Consider the following 13653-nt stretch of genomic DNA (forward strand, 5'->3'; position numbering starts at 1 on the left):
GGATTTTCTCAATGGACGGAACACATATGCACCTGGCATCCCTGAAGTCTTCCTGGGACATTTCAGAAAGCCTCAGACCTGACACTTACGTACTTTGCTGTACTGTGCACCTGAAATAAAGCTGCTCTTGGTGGAAGATCTGATGTTACTGCCTCACTGTGAGAACAGCAGGAACCTTCAAGAGCAGAGCTACAAGGTATCAGGAAATCCCTAGCAGACAGAGCAATTCAAGAGCTGCATATGCAAACCCTCCTGGTTAAAAAAAAGTAAAAAAAGAGAATAGGCCTAGGGAAACCTACCATAGTCTGAGATTTAACCCTCAATGTGACCAGACATGCTGACCAAGCATCTTTCCAGTACAGTTAGTATTCTCCATCTGACAAACAGATTTTTTTCCTAACATCAGAATCCTTCCCGTCCTGTCATTAAGTCTCTTTCATAATTTGTTCATGTAGCATATGGAAGCCTTACTGATCTCCTTCCTCCTCTACCTACTTTGGAAGATCATTATTGAATGTGAATGAATATAAATTAATATAAAATTTTGTCTAATTCCCATTTTAAATGTACTCACAACCTGTTTATACCCATTTGATTTCAATCTTTTGTTTTTTAGTATAAATAATCATTATTTCCTTGATACTTACAGACCTTGTCATAGCCTCTTTCATCTCTACTTTCTTAAGTTAAGCAAGGCAAGCTTTTTTAGTGTGCTTTCAGAAGCCAGGAAGTCCTTCTACTCATACAAGAAGACTTCATCTCTACCTGTGTCAGTTTAAATTCATGGTCACTCAACATAGTTGACTAGAACTGCACACAATACTCTAAATGAGCTCTCATCAGTGCTCTGCACAAATTCTTTTGCTGCATCTCCTAAAAATCGTTTGTCTACTGTGCACTCGAATCACATGCTCTTTTCACATGTGCATGTCATGCTAGGGACTCATACTTACTGTCTCCCTGGCTCAGAGCAAAAATTCATGTTCTCAGCGCTACATATATGACTTTATCATTAAACTTTGGTTGACTTCTATCACTCCAATACACAAAGTCTTCTCATTCTTCCTGTGTAATGACCTGATTCTCCCCAGTATTAGGAGAACCATTCAGCTTAGTACATCTTCACATAACATCGGTATAGGCCCAGCTTTCGAACCAGGCTCCTGACCCAAGTAATGAGCAGAGTCAGTCCCATGACCTATGCCTGCAGAACACTGCTAGTAATCCCAGTAAAACTCAGGAATTCCCCTTTCACTTCTAAACTGATGTTGCTTTAGCCAGCTCCTTGTCTACCTTGCAGTCTTCTGACAGGTCACATTCTCTCCCAATTCTATCACTTAAAATTCAAAAAAAGACATTATATGAAATACTGCTTAAATCTAGATAGATCAAGTTAATTATATTGCCTTTGCCTAAAATGCCAGTTAAACTTTGTAAAACAGATACTAAATCATTCAGATGTAATCCATCTTTAATGAAACCTACCTTTAATGTAGCTACATACACCTAATATTTTCTCTTTCAAATTGTTTTTTCAAATCTATTCTTAGAGTTGCATAATATTGTGCTCAGGCAAATAAGCCTGTAGCTGCCCTAGTAATTTTCTACTTTTTAGAAAATAGGTAATATGTTTGTTAATTGCCACTATAGGTATCTATAGTGGTAGTTGCTATTATCTATGTAATAGGTAATATTGGTATATTGCATTGAAAGTTTAATTGAAAACCAGTGGTTTGGGACTTAGAGCAATGCAGCAACCATTTCAGTGCTCTAGTAGTGAGATTATAGGGAAATGCTGATTTCACCAGAGAACGCAGTTTAAATCTTGCTTGTGACACAGATACGGTATTTTCTGTTACTTTACTATCATTTTTATTTGTCCCCCACTGATTCGTACAGAGAAGCTTGCTTATTGCAGACTCAACTGATTTTTTATTACATAGTTGGACATCACCCAAAATACATCAGTGGTGCCCCTCCCCTGCATTTAGCATGTAGTTCACTCCTCTTCTTCCTTCCTTCATCTCTTTTCATTAAGCCCTCTGTCTTAGCTTTTTTTGCTAAACCAGCTCAGTGAGGTTTATGGCCATATGCCGTTTCTTCCTTCAATTTTTGTGCATAGGAAGTCTGCAGCAGTGCAGAACTTTAATATCCTGTCAGACCAGGACAACCCTATTTTTTGATAATATCAGCTATGAAGAGCTGAATAGTCAAAGGTTAATTGACAGAAATATAGTTCAGCTTATTAGAGGAAGAAAATTACTTCAGATTTTAAACATCCATGAAAATCTGAGCCAGAAGGAGACATGCATGGGGTTAGTAGTGAAGCCTCAATACATGAAAATTCAGGAACCCTGAGTATGAAAGACAAAAATAAAATACATTTGCCTTTTTAATTCAGTCAAAGATTAGTGAAAACATAACTATATAATTTTCTTATCAGCATAGACTTGTTTTTCATTATAATCTTGGAGGTCATAACATGAATGAATGCTCATACACTGTAATTTGTCCTTCACAGTGGCACAGTGTATCCCAAACAAATGTTAGGTCTCTGATAATATGCAAAACGAGGATTTTGCTGGTATCTTTTCCTATGAAGGCTGGATAGACCACATACACTTTCAAAAAAGGAAGTGCACAGTGAAGGACAAAGAACATTTTTTCTCTCTCTAGTACAGTACATACTCTTTAGCAGTCTTGTGGAGACAGAAAGCGTGAAACTATGGTAAGTACAGAGCTCTATTCATTTACTTTTTATTACACGGATGCATAAGATTTAGTACTAAAACTGCAGTGGATGTGACTGTAAAACTTTAAATGTATTTCTAGTAGTTTTCAATTCAGTTCCTTGCAGCTGACTTCCTGCTTTTGAGGGCACGAAGAAACTTTTTAGTTTTTTTAGCTCCTTCATCATGTGAACTGGTTTGTGCCTAACTGATTCTGGCATTCAAAATTAAGGAAGAGAAAACAGCTTCTTTCAAGGCTAAGCTGACAAATTAGATTGTGTATCTAGAGCAATTCTGCAGTCAAGTGTCAATGCGACACCAAGCAAGAAATGGGAATAGGTCAAGCATTTTAATTAGATTTCCAGAAAGGAATTGCAGTATCTTATTTTGATTCAGAAGTACTTTGTAACTAAAAAAAAAAGGGGAAAAAAAACACTCAAGATTTATGCATTTATATGTAAAACTTCAGTGTAGTTGGGGCTTTTTTTTACTAATCTGTAGAATTTGTTTCCTTAAAAAGACAGTTCCTTTAAAATTCCAAACTCTATATGCATCTGGTTTGATAAGTATTTTATTAATAAACCAAATCAATAATTTCAAGAGAAGTGATTTCACAGACAAATGTTGAGAAGCATGAAATCTGAACAGCTTTTCAGGCCATCTTTGCTCTGCAAAACAGTTTAGAACTCCTGGAGTAGCTTGTATACTTTCATCATGGTATATGTGCCCAAATAAAGCAATCTTTCCCTGAAGGTAGTATTACTAAAGAGGTATTCTTTATCTGAAGCTGTCAATCTTATATCAAGAGAATAAAGGTATCTCATGAAACTTATAGAGGGACCTAAGCTATAGAATTCAGTATGCTTACAGGGAAAAAGGTCTGACTTTGCCCATTGCACGTAGCACTTGAAAAATGGCAATGTGAAATATGATTGAATGCAGAATACAGTTCACATTTAACAATGTTTCACAAAGTTCGGAGGGTTTTGGTTGAGTTTGTCTCTGTTTTACACAATGATCAAATTCTTCCTAAATCTGAAGCAATGGCCTCAAAGTGTTTACAAAAGTAACATTTTTCATATTTAAAATATAAAACAGATATTTCTTTCTCTATTTATTTCTATTGTAATGAATCCCACTCTGTAGAATCAAGTACTAAAGGGCAAAATACTATGTTTGTTTATGCCAATAATTCAACTCAAGTCATTTGACTTACTCTGGATTTACATATGGATAAATGGGATCTGAATAGGGCCAATGGTTCTACCAAGCTAGCATCTCGCTGTGCTGTTGCCTGCTGGTTTCTGTTTGCTGTAGAGATGCTTTAACTTGAGCTAGTTACTCAAGAGCCCAAATATACATAGAGCCTTTGTATTTGCAGAACCCTACATTAAAATTTGCAAGGCAAACACACAGTTACTCTTCTGGCATGATTCAAATGTCTAGCTGCTTTCACAAAAGGGTTTGTTTAGAAACAGTATGTAAATATGCAAATATGTTGAACACAGGACTTCGGCTGTTGCCAAATGCAGTTTGAAAATAAGCAACAATTAACAGTTTCACTTTTTTGTTTAAATCTTTTCAAAACTCCAGGTTGTTTTCTCTGAATCCAAATATGAATGACAATTCAAAGTAATGCAAACCATGAATTCATATGCTTACTATATTTCTTTGACAATGTTATATAGCACTATGGGGAAAAAAGTGCTTTCATCTTTACATCACAGGCAACCCAGAAGCCTCACCAAGGAAGCAGGTCACATTCTTTGGTCTTTGCTTTAATGCTGTATGGGGCAAAATTAATATTATAGCAATATGAGAAGACAGGAAAAAAAATTAGGAGGAGAGCAAAACAAGTAACTGAAGAAGGTGGAGTGAGGTGTAATGTAGGAAAGTTTGTTTTCTGGCAGTTTTACAGTAGACAGAGGTTGGAGTGGTTGGGAAGACAAACTTATTCCTACAAAAAAAGCCAATGAACCTTTTGAACATAAGATTGGACATAATCTGGCTGAGGCTGGCTCTAGTTTTAGTGCATACAGGAAGAGATGAAAGGACCAGAGCTAGGTCTGTAGAATCCAGAGATGCAAAGGAGGACTAAAACATAGAATTCACTATTTCATTTCTGACCATCATAATGGAGCCAAGTTTAAAACAAAACACTTAAACATAATACCAGATGAAAAAACTACTAGATCTACAATAATAGCTGTTGGCAGGTGTAGCTTCATGTGAGATTGAAGCTGATGAACACAAAGGAAAATGGTTGCATTTTCCTTTGACTTCAAGCCAAGCCAAGCTGTGTTGATTTCTGACCTAGAGAAACAGCCCTTAACATGCCTGTCTTCTTGCAGTGATACTGGTGATTCTCAGGTATACTATAAGAAGCAAAAGAACTTTTGAGACAAGAATTCAGACAAATCTTCTGAGGCAGATATGCAACCAAGGAATTTGGTTGATCTATTTGGATCTACTATTTGTTTAAAAAAAGGGGGGGGGGGGGGGGGGGGGGAGAAGAAGAAAGGAAAGGAAAAGAAAAGGACTTAAAGAAAATCCGGAAAAGCAGAGGGGACTGCTGGGATCTATTTAGTCATAACATCCTGTCCTGGTTTCAGCTGGGATGGAGTTAATTTTCTTTCTAGTAGCTGGTATAGTGTTATGTTTTGGATTTAGTATGAGAATAATGTTGATAACACACTGACTTTTCGGTTATTGCTAAGTAGTGTTTGTACTAAGTCAAGGATTTTTCAGCTTCTTATGCCCAGCCAGCAAGAAGGCTGGAGGGGCACAAGAAGTTGGGACGGGACACAGCCAGGACACCTGACCCAAACTGGCCAAAGGGATATTCCATACCATGTGATGTCATGCCCAGTATATAAACTGGGAGGATTTCACCGGGGGGAACAGATTGTTGCTCAGGAACTAACTGGGCATCAATTGGCAAGTGGTAAGCAATTGCATTGTGCATCACTTGTTTTGTGCATTCCAATTCTTTTATTATTATTATTGTTGTAATTTTATTATTGTTATCATTATTATTTTCTTCATTTCTGTCCTATTAAACTATTCTTATCTCCACCCACAAGTTTTACTTTTTTTTCCTCAATTCTCTCCCCCACCCCACGGGGTGGGGGGGAGTGAGCAAGTGGCTGCATAGTGCTTACTTGCTGACTGGGGTTGAATCATGTCACATCCAGATGGAGCTAGAACAGCAGTTAAAAAGTGAGGTGCAGCACATTTTCCAGGTGTCTCAGTTTGGAAGGCATTCACGTTGCCTCATCAGTGTTACTATCTTTGCATCTGAGTTGTGACAAACTCTGTCACTCACCTCATATGACTATAAACAAAAAGTCTCCACACAGGCACTTCCTGGAGAACAGCTATTGTACCATAACTTGCCATGAAATAACTCAGTCAGGGCTCAGTGCTGTAGTTCTGTAGCATTCATCTTGGAAAGGGTTTTGTCTTCTTCCAGGATAGTGAAAATACATTAATCCTTTGGAACCAAATTTTTCTCACACAAAAAATACGGCTACTTAGTGAAGGGGTCTACTTTAATGGATAGTCAGAAAAAGCTTCTTCCTATTCACAAGTAGTTACATTGTACATTATGTAGCAATTCTGGGAACTGACACTGAAGCCCATACTCTTAACTGCTAGGAAGGGACCCACAGCCCTCTCCATCTGTTCTTTAACGGAAGAAGTGCTTCCTTGGGTTATTCTTTTGAAAGAGGGGGCCTAAGTATGCACAGCCAAAAGTGGAATAAGGCACTTATCCTTAGACAGGATTCAGGTATATGAAGTGACAGAGAGGAATGAGAAATGTATTAAGGGTTAATCTCAGAGCTAGGATGTTGGTTTCTTGATATGCTTGCTAAGATTGTCTGCTGTGATATTTTTGTGCACTATGTAACTATTAGCATTTTGAATGTTTCCCTTGTCAACCAAGTCTGTTATTCTAATCCTGAAAGGTGCCTCCTTCAGCACCTATGTCCATCATTTAGGCACCTAGGCTCACCATTTGGGAAGAATTTTCAAAGTTGATATTCATCTGCCACCTAATTCTGCATGCCTTAAGGGAATGTCCATACTGCACAATGCAAATCTATTCAGAGGTACCCAAGGAGTTATACCAGATCAAAATCTCCATAAACTGGAAATATAACATTAACCAGGACTTGGGCCAACAGGTTCATGAAACATGAGGAATGGAGAAATTCCTCTAAAGAGGAGAGGTTTCTACATCTAGCACAGTGTGGACAAGCATATCAGCCTTCAGTGAGAACATGCTTTTTCTTAAAAACTTTCCCAGTACTAACTCACTTGCCCAAGTTAAGTGGCCCAGCTGAGATGCTGGTTTCTAAGAATCATTCTTTGTCTTTCTGCTTGTATTGTAGGCAAGGCCTAGAGTGAAAAAAAATCCATTATAAGATAGGGAGCAAAGGGTTTGGATACCTCCATGAGGAGCAGCATAAAGCTTTGTATGTTTAAGAATGCAGTGTCTAGTGCAGCCCATGTTCTGCAATGAACCTAATTAGATTTTAAAATCGTAGCATTTCATCAGTATGCCATTCCCCATTTAAGAGGGCTTCTGCCTCATTCCATCAGGTTCACAAATAAGGCAGCCTTCCTTCCCTGTCTCATCAGATTTAGCAGGCCCATTTGGAAAGGACTGCTGCATTACCTTCATACCAATGGTTCAATGGTTCAGTGACGAAAGCAGACATGTTGGAAAGGCGTATCTCTGGTCCAGTCATAAAAAAACCTAAGCAGTGTTTGCAGCAGTGCATTGAAACTAAGTCTACCCACTTCTGAGTGAGTGCTGTAATTACTAAGCTAGAGAGATGCTTAACCTTTCTCTGAACTGAAGAATCCTCACATCTTTCACGCAAAGCAAATCACCATCAAAACAGAAATGGGAAGTTCTACCATCAACCATTAATCAGCTTTGGTCTGGTGTTTAGGGAACTCTCAGGAGAGCTGTGGGTTTCACACACCTTGGGCCCTGTTTTCTGAAAACTACATACAAATAAATGAAAGTAAAAGGCAGCTGACAATTTTTGAAAAGAAAGGACTCCATTTCTCCGTGCACAGGGATGCCTCTAATTCTGCTCTGGCATGGGCAAAAGCAGGCATATGAGGGATATAAGGCCATCGAAATACATTTTAAGATCATTATTTCACCAGACCAAAAAAAAAAAAAAAAATTCCTTGTCTTTCAGTGTAATATTTTACAGCCAACTTTTGTCTCTCAATGGAGTCCTACTGATTCTGCACAAGAACACATGATAGTTGATTACATGACAGGCTGAAGGTCTAACCACACTCAGAAGGACCAGTCTCACAAGGAACCCTGTCTGAAGAGACCTCTAACTTCCTGCAAAGATCACTGAGGTCACTGGACCTCAGATAGCCACAGAAGACCAGCAGGTCCGGGTGTCTTGCATAACTGGGAACACAGCAGATTTTGAAATTAATTTGTGCAAAACACTACTCGCAGGGCTAAGAATAACAAAATGTTCAGAATACTATTGTCTTTGTGAGCCAGACACAATTTTCTGTTTGTCAGGCCCAAGTGGAGCATGAGAAGTAGAGAAACACTGAGGGAGAGAAAATTTTTCCTGATATTTAGGCTACTTTCAAAAACATTGTAAATGGACAACTGTCCCAATGAAATAAAAAATTGCTTTTCTGCTCACTGTATAAGACACCGGGGAAAATATTGTAATGGTAAAACTAGTCAAGCAGTGCAACAGTAGTGGATTGTCTACAGTACTAAATGACAGTTATGCTCTATGCATACATAATGCCCAGTGATGTTTCTATATTGGCACAGAGGACAAAACTGCACTCAGAACATCCCAAACTCTAGCATCCTAGTTATCCTACAGTGTCTTGCTGCCAACTTGAGAGCCCCATGATATTATTGCAATGCATTAACAAGAGCCCCATGACATTACTAAGGAAAACTATTGGCAAATCAGGACTTGCTACATCCAGCCATGTCTGAGCTCAGCCCATTGACACTGAAATCAGGCAAAATCCTGGTCTATTTAAGAGGAGTGGAATGAACTCCAACCTTCCCCACCACTGTACTTTGCAACTTGGACAAAACACATTCTTGCAGAGACCTCTAAAATTCAGAACAACAATACCTTTGCTGAACCTTCATACAACCTTCATCCCTTAGGGCTTTTCCTATTCTTGGGGGGGGGAGTAAAGGCTAAGATAGGAAAATGTATTAGGTATATAAATTAGACAAAGATAAATCACATTCATAAATAAATGTAAATGTGAAGCTGATATAGAACATACCATGCTTGTTTATTTCACTCTAAGATACAAAAGTACCCCAATCTTTCTTTTGCCACCTGAACTATAACATGAAAAATGTTGGATTTTATGTGTCAGCTTCTCCTACTCTAACAAAGAGGATTTGCACAGGTTAATGCAGGGGTCCCAGCTCCCTTTCTCCAGTGCTGCCAAGCTGTCTGCTTTTTTAAAAGCACCAAAGGTGTTTGAAGGAATTGGGGAAAAAAAAAAAAAAAAAAAACACTTTGCTTTCAAGAAAAAGCTTCCACACCTTGGTTCCTTTCCTTGAAACTCAGTTTGGTCACCATCTGTTAAAGCTACTGCTGCTCTCTACAGTCACACTCTAAGGCGGGAATTAGCAACATTTGCCCTAATATCCTTTTTCTTCTGATAAGAGACTCTCATTTGAATATTTATATTGATATGACAGCTTTTTGTAGTCATTTATTCCAGACCTGTCTCATGTAAGTGTATTGTGAATGTCTTCTGATAGCTTAAGACAGATAACACAAGGATATCTACAGGTGTACTTTTTTTTTTTTGTAAGTTGTAAGAAGTGCAATGTTTTAATATTTATCAGTAAGTCATCCATGCTTGAATCAACAGTCTGGGATTAAGAACCTGATGGGATTTGTGGGTTCATTTCAATGAAAAGTCATATTTTTTAGCTATTTTTTCTTACAAAGAGAACATTCATACTGGTTTGTATTCTCATTACGAGAATCAAACAAACTAAAAAAAAAAAAAAAGTAATTGTCCATCAGAGTTCAGGACTCTTAACATGAAAAATCTGAAATGAACAGAAACAGCAGCTGCCTTCAGTAGCATTCCTCAATGCAAAAGTTGGAGTATATAGAAAATTAAGAATAGAAAAAATACACAGAAATGTACAAAAAGAAAGCTTCACCCATGTTCTTGCACTGAAGTTGTGAAGAATGGCCCCTAATTTGTAATGTCATCACTGAAAGGTGTGGAAAATTCATGAGAACAACTTATTACCCGTTTGAAATTGGGGCATGTAAGGAATTTGCCAAATCCAATCCATAAATATTGACAAAAATTTTTTTTGACCATTTGGGGGGGCTTACATTTTCACAGAATGAAATGGGGATCAGAGGTTCTTGTGTAACTTGGATTTACAGCTATGGCTGGGTGTTCCTTTTACTTCTGCTGACACATCTCTAACAGCTTGTCTTCCCCTTAGTCACTTGTGTAACAAAGTTTTGGAGAAGTGTCACAACCTCTACAGTACCATGACCCTTCTCTAAACCTCTGAGGGCATCTGCATTTTGATCCTGAAGATGTCACAGGGAGATTGGTTTTCTTATTCTCCCTAGAGAAGAAAAATGTTTGGAAATCATGTCCCCAGGCTCACACTTATTTCCCTTGTACAAAGCCTCTCAAAACAACAGTTTAGCCACAACCATTGATCTGCTCCATCTCTTAGTAATTTTTAAAACTATTTTCCAAATCCTTTTGACAATCTCTTTTATCCCTTAAAGTGTTTACAGGCCCTGCAGTTTATCCTGCAATGGTCCAGTCTCTACAACTGGTCCTACCTTATCCTTTTTTGGACCTCAGAGTCTTATTCATTCATTATTCCACAACTAGGTTCCCATTGATCTGAATGTTTTCTTTGCATGACACGAGTTTTCCACCAAATCTCTTTTCCTCAGCCTCCAAGAGCAGCTGCTAGGGCTCAAATTTATGCAGTAGCCCACAAGAATGAACAGTCAATATATAGACCTTCTTTAGCCAACCACTGGTGCCTTTCTGCTTCCTGCTGCTCTCCTCCCCACCATAGTCTGTAGCTGTCCTATCCTCCACAATAGAAGTATCCTGTGCAACTGATGATCTACCCAATGGCCCATCCTCTAATGGATGCCTAGCAGACTGGCCTTACCTTTCAATCTAGCCAGTGCTCAGCAACAAATTTGGCAGTGTAGTCCTGCACAACAACAAAATGGAAAGTTTTATTTTCCCCATACACTTTAGCCCTTAGAGCAGAAAGGCTGGTACATGCTGCCTCCTTATCTTTATGGCCTGTAGCCTCTGTGAGGAGACAGCAAAACTGAAAGAGACCCAGTTGAATTTCCCCCTCTCATTCCCACATACCCTGTAGACAGCAGATTCAAGTGTCTGCAAATAACAGACTTGATAAGCAACTAAATTTGCCTGATTAAAGTTAAGAAAGCAGCCATAACATCTGTGCTTCTAAGGCAGCAGGCAGGCACTGAGCAGACATAACAGCAACAACCCAATTCATTGTGCTCACAGTAGGTAATCAGGGAACTAGGACACATGATAGACAAGAAGCTGAGAGAACTGGGCCTGTTCAGCCTGGAGATAAGAATGCAAAGCAGAAACTTTTTTGCTGTTTTCAAATATCTAATGGGAGGGTGTCAGACTCATCTCGGAGATGCACAGGGATAGAATGAGAGGCAATGGAAACAAGAAGCATTTGGAAGCAAGATGCAAAAAAGGAAAATGCCAATTAGTTTCTCCCCCCACCCCCTTTTTTTTTTCTTCTTCATTCAAGTGAGGAAAACCAAATGCTGGGACAGCTGGAGGGGCTGCAGATTCTTCATCCTTGCATTTAGCCAAAACCCAACTGAAGAATGCTCTGATCAATCTGGGGACTTTGTCCCTGCTCTGAGCAAACAGTTGGACCGGATGACTTCCAGAGCTTCCTCCTCCCTACCTAAATTAATGTGTGGCTATGATTTGTGACGGGAGTGGCTCCTCCATTAGAGGTCACTGTTGTGCAAGCACCTGGGAACGACACCACAGGAAAAATATGAACACAGTAATTTTACAGGGAAAGTGCTGCATGAATTAGGACTCCCTTCTGCTCAATAGCTGAAAGGTGAGATCCATCTGGCTGCCGGGACGGTGTATGATGGAAGAGGGGACACATGGCCCATTAATCTCTCGTTTCCCAAGTAGCACATTGCAAGTATGGGATAAAAAGGGGAAAAGTGAGGTTAGCAGAAGAGAGGGGCATCTTGGAAAAAGACAGGAGAGTAGGGCAGGAAGGAGGAAGTATTCTTTTTGAAAGAAGAAACTCTGAGTGTACCAGCAAGACTTCAGAATATGGGGTTTGTGTACACTCTCTGCATAAGCTGACTTTACCAGAAGGACTCTCAGCAGATGGAAAACTGATCCTGGTTTTCTGCTGTCATTGTCAGAGGCACAGATGAATGCATTCTTATTTTATGTAACTTTCACTTTGTTTTGTTTATGGGTTTATATCACAGGTTAACCAGTCACTTTAAAGTCAGCAGGTTTAGTGACCAACCTGCTATCACTTGCTAAGGATCAGGGATCAGAATTCTTTGATAGTCAAAATAAACTTTTTTCAAAGTCCAAAGGATCAGACCATGGAAAGGATGTCAGGCATTATGCAAATCCTAGGCAGAAGTGCTCAGGAAAATTTTCGTTGAAAAATTCTTTTTAAAGATGTTTCAATTAAACTGGGTTTTCTTTTTTAAAGTTTATTGACTTCCATTAAAACTCCCATGGGAACATTTCTGAAGTTATTTTGTGTTTTGAAAGGTTTATGCTGTGGGAGCATGCTCTTTGTTGTTATTTAGGCCACATCGTTGTCTTTGATACTGATGTCAGCAATTGTACTAAATTAAGAAATCAATATAAAGGGCTGCATTTATTTTTAATTAAACTTTAATATTCTGGATTGAACATTTTCCCAGATGCCTGATTTCATGTTTGACAATCCTTGAAAATGTGCTGCTGACACGAGGAAATTCACACTAGAGAATGTGAGATTCCTTACATGAGAGCAATTCTGAGGTTTGACCACTTCTGTGATTTGTCAGATAATCCAGGAAGAAAAGTATACAAAATAACAAAAGGTTTATATGGGACACCTAGCAGTACGGCACTGGGTGGGAGATGGGAACAATAAGGATTCTGCTTATGTGTAGCACACAAACTTCACTATGTTTTTATTTTGCTTGTTCCTGTCTAACCAACAAAGCTGTCCTGAACTTACATTTGAAGAATGTGTTCCTACCTTCCTTCTCCTCCACTGCAACAGTAGTTTAGGGACTTCTCACCCAAGCAGTTACTCTAATCCTGTGTTTCTTTGTATTGCTGGTATGAATGCTGTGTCCTGTAACCTCAGCCAGTGAAATGATCTGGATTGAAAAACACCTCTCCTCCCATGCCCCAGTCCCTTTCCTTTTCTCTCATTTTCTTTCCTTTCCTTGAATATTTTCAATCTGTATTTTTTCAGTCACATGTGACACAGAACAATCTTCAACTTCCATAGCAGCAAACCTGAGGGGACGTGGGTGAGGCACCTTTACAAACTGCAGTGAAAAATAGTAGAGGTCATTACGCAGGCTTCTAGCCTTCTGGGGAAACAGTTTAAAAGTGCAATTGTTAGGTATCCCATGCCCCACATCAACACTGAGAATGTATTACTTCCTCAGAAGGTACATCTGAACAGCATGGTGACTGAACACCATGACAGCATAGGCTTATTTTTTTTGTTGTGAATTTTCCACTGATGTGGTTAAACTGTTGACTTACAGGAGGAGTTGCAGAAACGGTGCATAGGATGTGTGGCAAACGGATGAACGATCATTTATAA

The 13653-nt window shown here is 38.9% G+C and overlaps 1 protein-coding gene across 3 annotated transcripts in view; it reads left to right on the top strand.

Annotated features, from left to right (window-relative positions):
- The first annotated feature begins 2361 nt into the window (after window positions 1-2361).
- FYB1 (FYN binding protein 1) overlaps window positions 2362-13653 on the top strand; it is a 66886-nt gene continuing 55594 nt past the window's right edge. For 2 of the 3 annotated variants that reach the window (XM_052776269.1, XM_052776271.1), the window contains exon 1: window positions 2365-2728. In XM_052776269.1, coding sequence (XP_052632229.1) covers window positions 2726-2728 — 3 coding nt within the window. In that variant the 5' untranslated portion in view covers window positions 2365-2725. Of the gene's footprint in view, window positions 2729-13653 lie in introns of all 3 variants that reach the window. The other variant, XR_008233396.1, reaches the window with a different exon arrangement.

This window comes from Harpia harpyja, chromosome Z (genome assembly GCF_026419915.1).
Source record: "Harpia harpyja isolate bHarHar1 chromosome Z, bHarHar1 primary haplotype, whole genome shotgun sequence".
In the NCBI taxonomy this organism is placed as follows: Eukaryota; Metazoa; Chordata; class Aves; order Accipitriformes; family Accipitridae; genus Harpia; species Harpia harpyja.